General features: G+C 43.2%; 2 protein-coding genes across 3 annotated transcripts in view; one reads left to right on the top strand and one right to left on the bottom strand.

The window, feature by feature from the left end:
* Nucleotides 1-2,373, bottom strand: part of atm (ATM serine/threonine kinase) — a 28,739-nt gene extending 26,366 nt beyond the window's left edge. The window contains exons 1-3 of the mRNA XM_069706654.1: nt 2,115-2,373; nt 1,869-1,976; nt 1,612-1,730 (exon numbers count right to left, since the gene is read on the bottom strand). Of these exons, the coding sequence (XP_069562755.1) occupies nt 1,612-1,730; nt 1,869-1,940 (191 nt within the window). The 5' untranslated portion in view covers nt 1,941-1,976; nt 2,115-2,373. The remainder of the gene's footprint in view (nt 1-1,611; nt 1,731-1,868; nt 1,977-2,114) is intronic.
* Nucleotides 2,374-2,674: 301 nt separating this feature from the next.
* npat (nuclear protein, ataxia-telangiectasia locus) lies at nt 2,675-12,701 on the top strand. 2 transcript variants are annotated; one of them, XM_069705996.1, is made up of 18 exons: nt 2,675-2,872; nt 3,042-3,160; nt 3,318-3,378; nt 3,479-3,551; nt 3,971-4,011; nt 4,532-4,768; nt 5,168-5,243; nt 5,606-5,729; nt 6,222-6,313; nt 6,430-6,508; nt 6,638-6,734; nt 6,860-6,976; nt 7,323-7,982; nt 8,088-8,687; nt 9,311-9,411; nt 9,981-10,074; nt 10,179-11,524; nt 11,946-12,701. In XM_069705996.1, exons 1-18 carry the CDS (start codon nt 2,818-2,820, stop codon nt 12,024-12,026), a joined length of 4,053 nt encoding a protein of 1,350 aa, XP_069562097.1. In that variant the 5' UTR covers nt 2,675-2,817; the 3' UTR covers nt 12,027-12,701. The 2 variants fall into 2 exon arrangements, with proteins under 2 accessions (XP_069562097.1, XP_069562014.1); XM_069705913.1 differs by having other exon boundaries at nt 7,323-8,687.
* Nucleotides 12,702-13,274: the final 573 nt, after the last annotated feature.

Raw genomic sequence — 13,274 nt, 5'->3', positions numbered from 1 at the left:
TAGATAGACTTTACCAAAGCACAATTATAAAAGACGGGTGAGGATGCAAGGAGGAGAGGTGAAGAATTAATTTAATTTTTTTAATTTTATACACTTTATTAATCCCCGAGGGGAAATTTCTTCACTACAGCAGGGGGGCTCTCAGGGGGGAGATGCTGCAGCAGGCTGCCACTAGCGCAGCGCCAGGTAACCTGACCTGAGGTGCATGTTTTTGGATGATGGGAGGAAGCCGGAGAACCCGGAGAGAACCCACGCAAGCACAGGGAGAACATGCAAGCTCCGCACAGAAAGGGCCAGGACCGGATTCGAACCCGGAACCTTTTTTGCTGTGAGGTGACAGTGCTAACCACTGCACCACCGTGCCGCCCAAGAAGAGATGGCGTGCAGCGTGGATTGGGTGGAGAAGACTGTCAGGAGGAATTTGAGGCAAAAGAGTTACAGCATGAGTCAAGGTAAGGTGGCACCGACAAAAAGACAGGAGGCAGAGCTGGAGAAGAACTGAAAAAGAAGAACTGAAGTGGAGAAAAAGTCCAACTTTCATTTTTAAGTCTACAGAACTTTTGCTGCTGTGCTTTTGTTTTGAAGGATATAGGTTTTCCTTGACGTAGCTCACGAGCAGCGGCTGTTTGCTGCCAGTTGTCATGAGAGTAGCAGCCAAAATTGAATTTTTTTTTTCAACAGGTTTAAGTCTGCCCTTTTATTGAGCTGAAAAAACAGTCTTGCTGTTTTAATTCATATTTCACACAGTCCAATTAAGATTCTTGAAACTTGATGAGCATCACCGGTTTAAACTAGTTTGAAAAGCACATATACTGTACCTGTAGATCAAAGTAACTCCTCCATTTTATTTTATTGGGTTTTGGAACTACTTCCACTTTTGCGGTACTTTTTTTTTTGTTTATTTCATGGTTTCAATAAAGACATTGTTTATTACAGCCCTATCTTTTAAGTTAAGTTGGCTTAACTTCATGACTGAGGAAAAATGTGGGTCCTGAGGCTGGAGTAGTTAGAGAACCACTCTAATATTATTATTATTTTTTTTTTTAAATTTATTTCACTTTATTAATCCCAGAGGGGAAATTTCTTCGCTACAGCAGGGACATAATAGAGGGACAGCTCAGGTTGGATCTCAGGGTGGATTCTTTAAAGTGAAAGAGATGAGAGTGAGATGGTTTGGACGTGTGTGGAGAGGAAAGGAGAGGCAAGGCAAGTGGAAAAGAGGAAGGAGGTTTGTAGATGTTGTGAGGACATGCAGGTGATTGAGAAGATGTAGAGGAATGGAGGAGATGTAAAAAGAGGAAAGTAGAGACAGAAACACAATTTACAAGTTTGTGGCACAAAATGTAATGAGAATAAATTATTGTGAGGTAACTTCAGAGTAAGGTTCCCAGCAGTCAGCTAGTGTTTGTGGATGATGCAGAAAATGAAAGTGTAACTAGACTAAAAACAAACTAGTCCCATTGTTTTAGCAGGCAAAGTAAAAACAAATTATAATAAAAATAAACCATTACCCTACCAATGCAAGCTTAGGAAAAGATGTGTGCACAAAAACCCCACGGAACCAGTTTTGTTGCACATTTACAAAACATGCAACTATGCAGAGGTGGCTACCTGAAAACAGCATCCCATGTGAGTTGCTTAGAGCCTTTAGCTTTAATTCCTGAGGTGCGATCCAATTCTTGCACAGTCTCTGGAGATCGAAGGAGCAGTTTGAAGCGCTCGGCTTCTTTCTAGTGGCACAAAGGGAGGGCACATCACAAACATTAAGAGGAAGGGTTTATACTGTAATAGCTGGTATTTCAGTATTGGCTGACACCTTGGAAGAATATATCTGATTTCATTGTATACATATATTTAGGTGTGTTTACCTTCCTCTCTGTAGCTTTGTCATTCCCCAGCCCTCTGCAGCAAAGCAGGAGGTCCTGAAGAGCCATACTCATGGTGCCTTACAGTGGATGTACAGGAGACTGCTCTAGCTGCAGGGGCAGGATGTTGACAACAGAGGATGTTTTTATTTGTCCACTGTGTATAATCAGCTTTCTTCTCCAAACAACTACACACGAGTCAAGTGACAGTTCAAATAGCTGAACAGTTAACTTAGCTGCTAAAATTACCTGCATGGTCTATCCGGCTATATAGACGAACTACTGCAGCAACGCGACGGTGCCGGGCTCAGTCTGAACTGGATTATGAAGAGTCCATTCAAACACTCAGTCTGAACACACACACCTCAACACGACCGTATTTACAGACGTGTCATACCTGCACGTGCAGATGTTAACCGAGATGCTACTTTAACGCCCACGTAAACTTTGCCATCTTGACGTGCGTTTGCAGCAACGTGTACGCACACGCAAATCACGCAGGAAATTCCCGCCCCAACAGCGGCGGCGAAAAAGGTCGCGTCACTTCCTGGTCATGGCTGCCGGTAAACGAGTCCGTTAGCTTTACTGTCAAAATGAAAACAACCTTTCCGCTTCGTCGGGTAAAACGTAATTGCAGTGGTAGATTACCTATTGAAGACACGTTCAATACATCGCAGCACGTACGTGTGTACAGGATCTTGCAAAGCACGATGCGGTGTGACGATTTGCCTCGGACTACAAGTACCGGAAGTCTGACCGGCATGTTATTTTCGACACTTCCGGTTTTACGTGCTTGAGTTCCCCGCCTTTTGAGTGAGCGGCGGTGTCCGGACGACGTCGTCTTCACAATAATACTCCCGACGCCTTTATTATTTGTGACGCTGTGCAACCAGATTTCTGAGCGTTTTCCCGAACATGTAGTCAGTCAACTCTTCGCTGCTGCGTCCGTCGTATGAACCACCGGGCGGTCATGTTGCTGCCGTCCGACGTCGCTCGTCTTGTTTTGGGTAAGTCCGGTCTCGACGCTAGCTGCGGCGTTTAGCCGACAAAAACGGCAATAAAAGTGTAAACAGGGCGGCTCAAAGCTCGCGGCTGTGAACGGCTCACTTCGCCGGCAGGTCGTTTGCTCGTCACTGTCCCGTGAACCGGTTGAATACGGCCGTCTCTCTTCTCCAGGGTACCTGCAGGAGGAGGGACTGTCGGCAACAAGCCAAGCTTTCATCCACGAGAGCCCAAACCTGAAGGAATATGCGGAGCACACCACAGGAGATGGGACGATTCCTGCTTGTGTTTTTGTAAGTTTGCCTTTTTTTCTCTCCCCCCCCCCCCCCCCCCCCCAAAAAAAAAAAAAAACAACAACAACAACACACCTCACATACTCTTCCGGTGGGTAAGCGAAAGTTAAGCACACAAAGATGTTTGTGATTTTTTTTTTGTTTCCTCTCCACACAGTTTATCTTTGGGAAAGGCCTCACGTCCATTTTAAATGAGTATGTGGCTGCCAAAACAAAAGGTAAGAGTTCCTGTAATTGTCCCTATTATTTCATGTACCCTTGTGTGATCTAGTATTATTCATGTCTCCTGTTGTTGTTGTTGTTTTTTTTCCCCAACAGAGTCCTCCAGTGAGGTTCCTCTCATTATGTCTTCGCTGTGGAAAAAGCTGGATTATACACTCAACCAAATTAAGTAATGAACTTCATTATCTGAATCTCAGCAACTTGTTTTTTTATGGAGCGGTGTGTAGGATTTAGTGTCTTACGATGAGGTTTCCAGCTGCGTGGGAGAATCCACAGTGGCTTTTCAGATCATGTAAAAAATGCAAAGTAATGCCAATGTTTGGTTTGTTTGTTCTGGGCTACTGTAGAAACGTGGCAGCCTCCACGGAAGAGGAACCACCCCCCTGTTTCGATATGAAGGGCTCATTCGAAGCAAACGAAAAACACGATTCCGAGTTTTCTGTTGATTATACGCTAATAAAAACATTATGAATATTTATTTCTGCCAATAGGTCACCCCAAATCCTACACACTGTCCCTCTAGGCTTCATCTTAAATCTGGTTCTTTCACCGATATTGTTCAATTCTTCTTCTTTATGCCGTCCTTAGGTCCATGCAGAATACCCCCGCAATATCGGCTTTTCAAAGAAGTAAGTTTGTTTTAGGTTGTCCATTTTAACGTAACATTTCATTGTTTACACTCTAAAATCTTTGGCAGCAGGTTACAGATTCTTATCATCACCAACCTAAGTAGATTAACACAGACACAAGATTTTTTAACATGTTTGGATTAAGATTTTCTACTTTTCAAATGTGTGGAAATGCAGCTGAAAGTGACAGATAGCTGTATAATCTGTTGTGATGATGAATTTACATGCAGATAAATACATAATATGGAATAGTAATCTGACTACTTGAAAAATGGATTCCCTATTCATAAACATTTTGGGATTGCATGGCTGTTGCTGAGTGAAGTGCTGATTTGTCTAACCTCAAGTGTGTAAATCCCAATCAACACAGATAAATGTTTAACATAATGGAAACGCCAGATTACACACGGAGGGTAGAAATGATCAGCATCATCACTTACAGTAGTCAAACATTGATTTAATGTGTTTACTTGGGGGTTTGTATGTGGGCCATTTATTTACCAGCCTCTGTCCATTGCAGCACGTTCACGTGTTGGAGGGGCAAACTTGGCCAGACAGCGGGCCTTGACCGTGGCTTCTGCTGGTGGTCTCATCTGCTCCTCTGTTTCTGAAACGAGCTCCATCATGAGCCCAGCGCACCCCCACCATAGCATGCTGGGCCACTCCACTCCTGTGTGCTACACTGGCACCAGACCAGCTCCTGGCAGCGGCACACTCCACCAAATTCATGATGGCGGCCGATTTGTAAATACACCTAGTCAGTATCATAAAACCTAATTGTTTATATATTTTTATTTTTAAGGTTGAGCTGTTTTGTTTTGATATTTGTCCCAGTCATGGTTTGAGTAGCGGCTAACATTGTTTGCAGTGCTTGCTATTTTCTTTCTTTCTTTCTTTCTTTCTTCCTGGCGCTCACGTGGCATTGATGGTTTAATCTAATATGACATGTAAACATTAGCCCCACTGTCTTTGAACAAAGATCTGTTTTTATGTAGACATATGAAGCACTCAAGTAGCCCAAAAGTTTTCCCCGTTAAAACCCAAACTCTTCTTAATTTGTTCAAGGGCTCTTGAAAGATTAAGTAACACACTATTAGCTCTTTATATCTTTGCATACAGCCTTTGAATAATGTGTGACATAATTTGTCCATTTCAGGGGATTCACCGATACAGATCATTGTTTCAGAGCATCGGCTAACTCCTGGTCCGATGTCTCCTGGTCGACGGAAATGGTAGGGATGGTTGTTATTGTTGTTTTGACCGCACATTACTTGAGAGAGTAAACACAAATATAGCACAAAGCTGAACATTAATTACAATGGCTGGCTTACTAGTGACAGGGATGTGGAATAAACATTTTTAACATTTTGAAGTGATTGCAGAAAAAGCAGCGGTGTAATTAACGTGTCATGTCCACTGTGAGATGTCAATTGGCTTCCCAAGTGAAGCTTAAAAATCATGTTGTTTTTACGCTAGAAAGGGTTTGATTGAAAAGATTTTAGTTTGTGGCATTTTTGTTTTAGGTTGAACTCTATTGTGCTCATAACTTGTAAAAGGTGCTACCTACTCTAAAAATATTTTGTGCTGCCTTCAGGGACACCCCCAGAAAGAGAGGTGTTGCTCTGAGCGTGTCCAGCGGCCCCGGCAGATCTGCAACGACTGTTGGTAGCCTCACTGCAGAACCCCAACCTGAAGAGGCCGTCGACGAGAACTTTCCTGTAAGTATGACGGTGTTGTTGGCTTTTCTGAACGCTGAAATGAAACACTGAAATTTTGAACATAACTAGAAGCGTTTTTGTCTTGGTCCATCTGAAAATTAGGGCTGAATTATCAATAGCTTGTCACTTTTGTAGTACGAGGGTCTTAGATGTTCTGGACAAAGAGCTATAAGGCTTTAACACTGAACTTTGAAAGAGTTTGATCTAGTTTTGGTGCTGGTTTTAGTTTGTCGTGTGGGGTCAGCATCTCTGGGACAAGACTTCACACTTACAATTAAGTTTAATATTTGTATGATGTAACGAGGAAATGTTACTATATATTCACTCAGACCTGAGAATTGTCACCATTACCGCCGTGTCTCTAGCAGCAAAAGGAGATAACAACTTTATCGCATCTGAAATTGCATGATCTATAATTCAAAGCATTCATCTTTTAAAGTTCAAGAAATCCTCCGTTCTGTGAGTTCAAATGAAACATCTCAATCTTCACAGCAACTTGTGATACAAAATGCACGTGACAAGATACTGGGCGACAGGGCGCTACAAGAGAAGCTTGCTGAAAACATCAACAAAATCCTGGCCAAGTGAGTAATGAGTTGTAACTCTGCATATATATTAAGTTGTTGTGATGGATAATGTATTATGAAAGCTTGTCATAATATGGCTGTACTATTTTCTTCTATTTCATCTCTAATATCAGTGAGCCAACACCCCAAACATCAAAGGCCTCAAGTACAATAGAGGAAGACCAGTCGATCGATGAAATCCTAGGATTACAGGTGCTAAACAATACAGTCATGCTAATGTTATAATCATGTAATTTCTTTTAGATTTTTTATCTCAATCACTTGGTCAAGCTTTGCTTTTTCCTCTGTTGTGTCTCATTGTTTTCTGACATATATTGTCAGGGGGAAATCCACATGAGTGACGACGCCATCCACGACATTTTGGAGCAAACCGAGTCGGACCCAGCTTTTCAGGCCCTCTTTGACCTCTTCGACTACAGTAACGACAACCTACTTTTCTTTTATTGTTGTTTTTTTTGTGCAGAGTACTTTTGAGTCACAGTACAGTTACAGTACAATTGAAAGGTTTTCAATAACAGACTTTTTATACTTGAATATTTGCAGATAAAACCAGGCTCACTGATGGAGAACCAGAGGATGGAGAAGTTAGCAGTAGTCCAGAAGAGAGTGACATCGCTGGACCTTCATCTGCAGTCAGACCCCTTCAGAGTGATGATCCAGGTATTCCTATGGTCTAAAAGTATCTCATCTCACACAGGTTTCTAGCAGGTTACTATTAGTACTTCTTCTGGACATGTTGTTCAACCAAGTCAAAAATCAAAAGTATGGAGTCATTATTAATAATTGATCTGAGTGCCAACATTGAAATTTGAAATGAACTTGGGGGGAGGGGGGATTACGCTTCTCGTCAGCCATTCAGTTTCTGAAGATGCGTTAAAAGCAACAAATCTGATACGATTTATTTTTCCGTGAGGATGAACATTCTTAGTTGTACGCCTATAGTTGCCTTAAGTACATGGATAGGGAGAAAATAATCATTGAATCTTGCTCTGTTATTTTTTTTTAGGTGCTACAAACAGAGATGCTAATGCTTCAGATGCAACAGCAACGACACTAAAGACGAGAGCTGGACAAGAGCGTAAGACCAGGAAGTCAACTGCTCCCACCTTGTTGAAGAAAATAATTATTTGCCCGGTTAGCAGAGCATCCAGAATTGAAAACAGTTCAGCCAGATTGTTATCAGCTCTCGGAGACCCCCCGCGTGTGTCCTTTGCAGCAATGGACTCAAACAGAAAAGAAAAGGCCTCTTTCTTTAATAACAGTGCCGGTGTAACACCAATGGATATTGATGAACCGCTAAATACACCTCCTCCTCCTTTCGACTGCTTGGCCCCTCAGGAGCCTGCCACAAAGGACAGCTCCTCCACCAGCTCTGCCCTCAGTGAATCGTCTGCATTTCACTTATCAAGAGACTCTGCTGCATTTGCTGTGCCGGAAGAGACGTCTGCCTCAAACACGGGCAAAAAACCAGCACAAGGATCTAAAGAGCAACCTGCTTCAGGCCCCTCTTCAGTGTTTTTGTCACCTGTAACAGTTCAGTTGGTTAACACTCCAATGCCAACTGCGAACCTACCCCGTATATCACTTTCAAGCAGTGGAGACACTCTGCCGGTGTCTGCTCTCTCAGTAACTCCCCTGTCTGTTTCTACAACAGCTGCTTCTGCAGGTGCTTCAGTTACAGCTGCATCTCTCTCATCATCTTACATCACTGCCCCATTCATTGCTGCGCCTGACTCATCTTCATCTGCTTCTACCTCTGCAACTCTTACAGCTACACCTGCCCCACCTGCTGGCCCTTCCTCCCATGCCCCGGTTGTCGCGGTTGTCACAACACCTGATCCTTCGACCACTAAGCCCAGCACGCCCAGCAAGGCTGCAGCAGACTCCAATATAATGTCTTTGAAGATCATCATAAGTGACAGCCAGGATGTGGACTCTTCCAGCGACACGGTCTTGAATCAGGCAATTTCTAGCATTTCTGAGGACAAGATACCCACCATCTACCTTTCCTCCCCAGCTAAGTCCCCTGCAGGCCCTGTCACGCCGAAGGCCAGCTTTGATGAGGCGGCACTGGCAGTTAGTGGCTTACAAAGCTCGGAGGCACATCCTAGTCCTCTTAGCGGCAAGGCCGGAGCAATAATCGCATCCCCGTTAACCGGGACATCACAGGCCCAGCAAAGCTATATAATTCAATTACCCCTGGACAACCCTGAACTCCAAGCAACCACCGCCAGCTATTTCCTTGTGACTGAACCCACGACTCCAGATGTTCAAACCAGACAGATACTGCTGCCGGCTGGCGTCTCAAAGCCGCTGCCCACCAACCTGTATGGGGTGACCACGCCAACTCGCTCCCAAGGCTACTCCACTGGTAAGAAACAAAAGACTTGAGTCATCTTACTGGTTAGAAATGTTTTTCTGTGCACGATGAGGTTCTCTTCCACATTCAACACATTCTGTAGATTGTAGCGCAGAATAACTGAGAATATTAAAGTTAATCTCATAAAAAATACTGGAAACACTACGGTTGACGATAGTCCAGTTTGAGTCTTTCTTGAACCGGCGGGTACAGTTAAGGACTGTTAATGAAATCTTAAGTATTAATATTTGACAAATCACAGATCAATTATTAATTGCAAAATGCGCCATTACACAACATAATTTTTTACATAAACATTTTATTTAAATGAAAATGTTAAATAAATAAATACAGTATATATGATCTTATCTAACCTCATAGGGCAAATTTAATAACATATTGACGATATTGGCAACAGGTTATTGCTTACCTGAGAGCAACGATTCATTTTACTGCAACAGGACAAAAGATGTCTGCAGATTGATGATGATGTTCACTCTGGAGCTCCTCATATCACCTCTTAAGTGTTGTCCCTGATGCAGCGGAGATTCACCTGTTTTGTCTGTCAAACGTTTTACCATAATCTTTAAGTATTGGTGTTATTGAAAAATATAATCAGTGTTTCTTGCGTGCAGGGTCAGCGCTCATCTTACCATCACCTGTTAAGCCCATGATGCTTCCTGTGTCTGTTGTGGGACAAAATACTCTGGGGAAGGTCCAGGTGGTGTCCAGTCAGGTAACATTACTATAAGTTGGGAGTTAAGAGTGTTTCCTTTCTTACCATTTTCACTGGAATAATAGGATGATTCCTGATTATTCCAGTTACACTTTGGTCCATGAAACGGTATCTTCACACTGAATGGATTGATTTTCATGAAAAATACCTTATTTTGGAAAATTTTGTGGGCTCCTATTTAGGGCCACTTATATTATAGTAACACCTTAGTAAACACAATGTAAAAAACTAATGTTTTGGTTTTCAAAACAAAAAATCTTAATGTGATCTGCTGATCACGTCTAGATTTAATGTCTTAGCCACTCTCAGGCCAACACGTCAACCTACACACACGGCATCTCATACTTAAACCGGCAATTTACACAAAATTTACTCCACGTTTGTGCTTACAGATGAACCAATATAGGTTTTTTAATGAACCCACAGTTCCACTATTTATAAGGCTTCAATAATAGCAACATTGTTAGTATGTTTCTGTAGTTGTGTAATGTGTGGCACAATGAGCACTGCCACCACAAGGAAAGCCAGCCATGTCCAGAACAAAAACACTTGAATTTTTATGTTTACAGTTTGTTACCTTACCGAACCCTGCACCAGCGCAGCAGACAGAAACTGTCCTGCCCAAACCTCTAACAGTGGCAACCAAACAGTCTGCACCTGCTGGTAAGTTACAGGTTAACCTGCAGCAGTGCTTCCTGCTTGCTCAGCAAGCAGTCATGGCTGATTTCACTGCCTCCCTTCTCTTACCTTATTTCTCTGAATTCCAGGTACTGAGAAAAATCTGGTTGTTACGGTGGTTCAACCCATGACGGCTGAAAACACAGGCCAGCAGGATCCAGAGAAGGGTCCCAGTCATAAGAGAATTTTACGTTTTGACTCTTCTGCCGTGGTTCAACCACAAATAACGAGAACCATCACACACGCGTCTCCAAAAACCTCCACATCACAATGTCTCCAGCAGCCTGAGAAAAATAAAAGACAGTCTGTCAATCGGACACAGCCCACTATCTTAGGTGGTAACAAACCCAAGAGGAGGGTAGAGACTGTCAGATGCTCAGCAGATCCTCATGCTGGAGTAGGCTTTGAGAAGAAGTCCATACAACAGAACCAGAAAAACACTGTTAAAAAGAACTCTCGCAAACAGGACCATAACATTTGTAACCACGAGTCTATAAGTGCAAGCAGCAGCAGCAGCAGTGTTGATGCTTCACGGTCCGAGGCTGTGAAAAATTCAGAATCAGGAAGGAGATCAAAATCTGGTGACAGGAAACTAAATCATGATCAGTGTAATGATGAGGCCACAGCTAAGCATTCTCAGAGCTCCAGGTTGTCCTCTGATCCCGCACTGAATTCAGGAATTAGAAAGGACAAAGAGGAGAGCGGCAGGAAAGAACCTGCAGAGAAGACTCCTCTGAAATCACACGAGGGCCGTACAGAGAAGAGGACCCCCACTCAGGAGATGCCTAATGTCACGGCCAACAAGGAGAATGAAATGAAGGGTAGCATGCAAGAGCAGCAACAGCAGTCAACACCTTCATCCTCAGCATCAAGAGACTTTAGCCCCCCAGCTGCCACTCAGCCGACCTCCAACACGCAGTCCAAGGCTGCAAAAGCCTCGTCAAAGACCAGTTCTTTGGCCAAACAGGCAGCTGAGATGCTGCAGGACATCCAAGGGCTCAACTCTCCTCCCACCCCAGTCAAAAAGCCTGGAGCGGCCAGTTCAGACCTCAGCCTTCCTGGCACTGGCCGAAACCAGGAGGCGCCCGCTGATTCTCCCAAAACACCTTCCCGACAGAAGAAGAGTAAAGATGGAGAGGGGACTCCCAAGCAACAATTGCCTCCGAACACCCCGGACGTACCCTCCTGCAGCCCTGCCAGTGAAGCTGGCAGTGAAAACAGCATCAACATGGCTGCTCACACACTCATGATTCTCTCTCGTGCTGCCATCGCCAGGACAGGCACTCCTCTGAAGGACAGTTTGCGTCAGGAGGGAGTCGGAGATAAGTCGCATACAAGCTCAAGGAACTCTAAGAAACGCAAACAGGAGTCTCCTGCAGCCAGCCCCTCTGCAAAGAAAGAGGCAAAACAATCTCCCAGCAAAAAGACAGACCGGGTGAGTACAACACAAGTAGGCATGTGTTTTAAAGTCATGCAGGTTCAGCGCATTGGAGAGTCTTGCTTGTAGGTGTGAATGTATTCAGCTGCCCTGTTATAGATTGACAGACAATCTGTACTGTTGGATCAATCCAACAGTTTTCTATGATGGTGTTTAATGAGCATCACAGCCACACGGGGCCACATACATAGAATTATCCTCTTATTGATAGAAAATAATGGTGATTTTTATCAAAAGAACATCAACTTTGAATCAGTATTTTATTGTTAGATAGTATTGAAGTGTTTAACGACGGCATGTTTGAGTTCCGGAAAAAGCAGATCTCACTAATATTGCCATTAAATGAAGGCAAATGTTTATACTTATTTTTGTCATCTGACTTTATGACCTTTTGATTTCAACCTTTTTTTGTTTGCAGGAGAGGAAGAAACTTGTAGATTGTTTTCCCCATGACTTGGACGTGGATAAGTTCCTGTCTTCACTTCACTATGATGAATGAAACCGGACACGGCAACAGAAAAGGACTTCCATATCACTACCTACTTAAGTTACTGTCCAGGAATAGAACAAGCCATCTGCTTAACCAGTGCCTACGGTTCCTATTAGTAGCCTCGCGTGAGACCTTATAAGCAGCCGTGTCTCCTTCAGCCAATGTGAGACGTTAATTCGACTTTTTTTCCCGTGTAGATTGTAGCCTACATGCTACAAGTTGCACTGGAATAAAATCTTGCTCTATGCAGCAGCAGTAGGGCAACCATGACACTTTTTTATTTTAATGTTTGTTATCGTCATCCTCCCTTTCTATTTTAATCATCACTGTTTTATACTAGAACAAAACAAACCATTTTGTTTTGGAGCTCTTTGACATAATGGCTTCACTCTTAGCATTTCCTTGGTCAATATTTGACTCTTCTTTGATAAATCCGCCTAACACTGACTGACAGCTTGATATTTGAGAGTACGCCTCGGAAAATGTCTCTGCCAGTAATTTTCATAACTCTGAATAAAGAGCTCTCATTGGTTTTAGTTATTTCGTGTTCAAAAAATTCTGAAAACAAAAGTAATGTGAATATAATTTTTTGTAGCATATACGTGTATATCTTTTGCAAAATCAGATGCGTTTTTGCAGCTGTGTGTAATTTTCGATCAGTGTTGTAATAAATCCAAGGAACAACTGAGTGTGATTTGCATCCGGAAACACACAATCAACTTTTTAAGCTACAACAACTGAATCCCAGATGATTTAGTAAACAGCTTGTGTAAATGTTGGCGGTTATAAGTAATGGTACAACACGGGGGGGGGGAGGAATTTCTGTGGTCAGAAAAGTACAAGGCTTATGTGGTGGAAATTCTTCGCTGGAGCCCAGCTGGCCTGATCCCGTCACAACCACTCGAAGTCGTCCAAATCAAACACAGGGTCTTTGGAGTCTGATGTAATGACGATTTATTGAAAATCAATGGTCTCATAAGAGGAGTATTTTAATGAGAGCAACTGAAGTGGAACTGTTGAGCACGGCCTTATAACTGTTTAGGTCCCATGTTGTAGTAGGACTTTGCCAGGAAGGGACGTGTCATCACATGTTATCCAGAAGTCCTTATTCACTGTAATTAAAATGCATGCTACCCCCCCCCCCTCCCTCCCTCCATCAGCTGCTGCTGCCTTTGTACTGACACAATGGGTCCTATCAGGTGAGGAGACCCCCTGAAATGCCACTAGGGACACATGACTAACACTTGGTACTGTGAA

The sequence above is a fragment of the Brachyistius frenatus genome, unplaced genomic scaffold, assembly GCF_029030835.1.
Source record: "Brachyistius frenatus isolate BFR_SWC_R1_liver_20210118 unplaced genomic scaffold, ASM2903083v1 Contig_1, whole genome shotgun sequence".
In the NCBI taxonomy this organism is placed as follows: Eukaryota; Metazoa; Chordata; class Actinopteri; family Embiotocidae; genus Brachyistius; species Brachyistius frenatus.
This window is presented reverse-complemented; position numbering and strand designations above follow the sequence as displayed.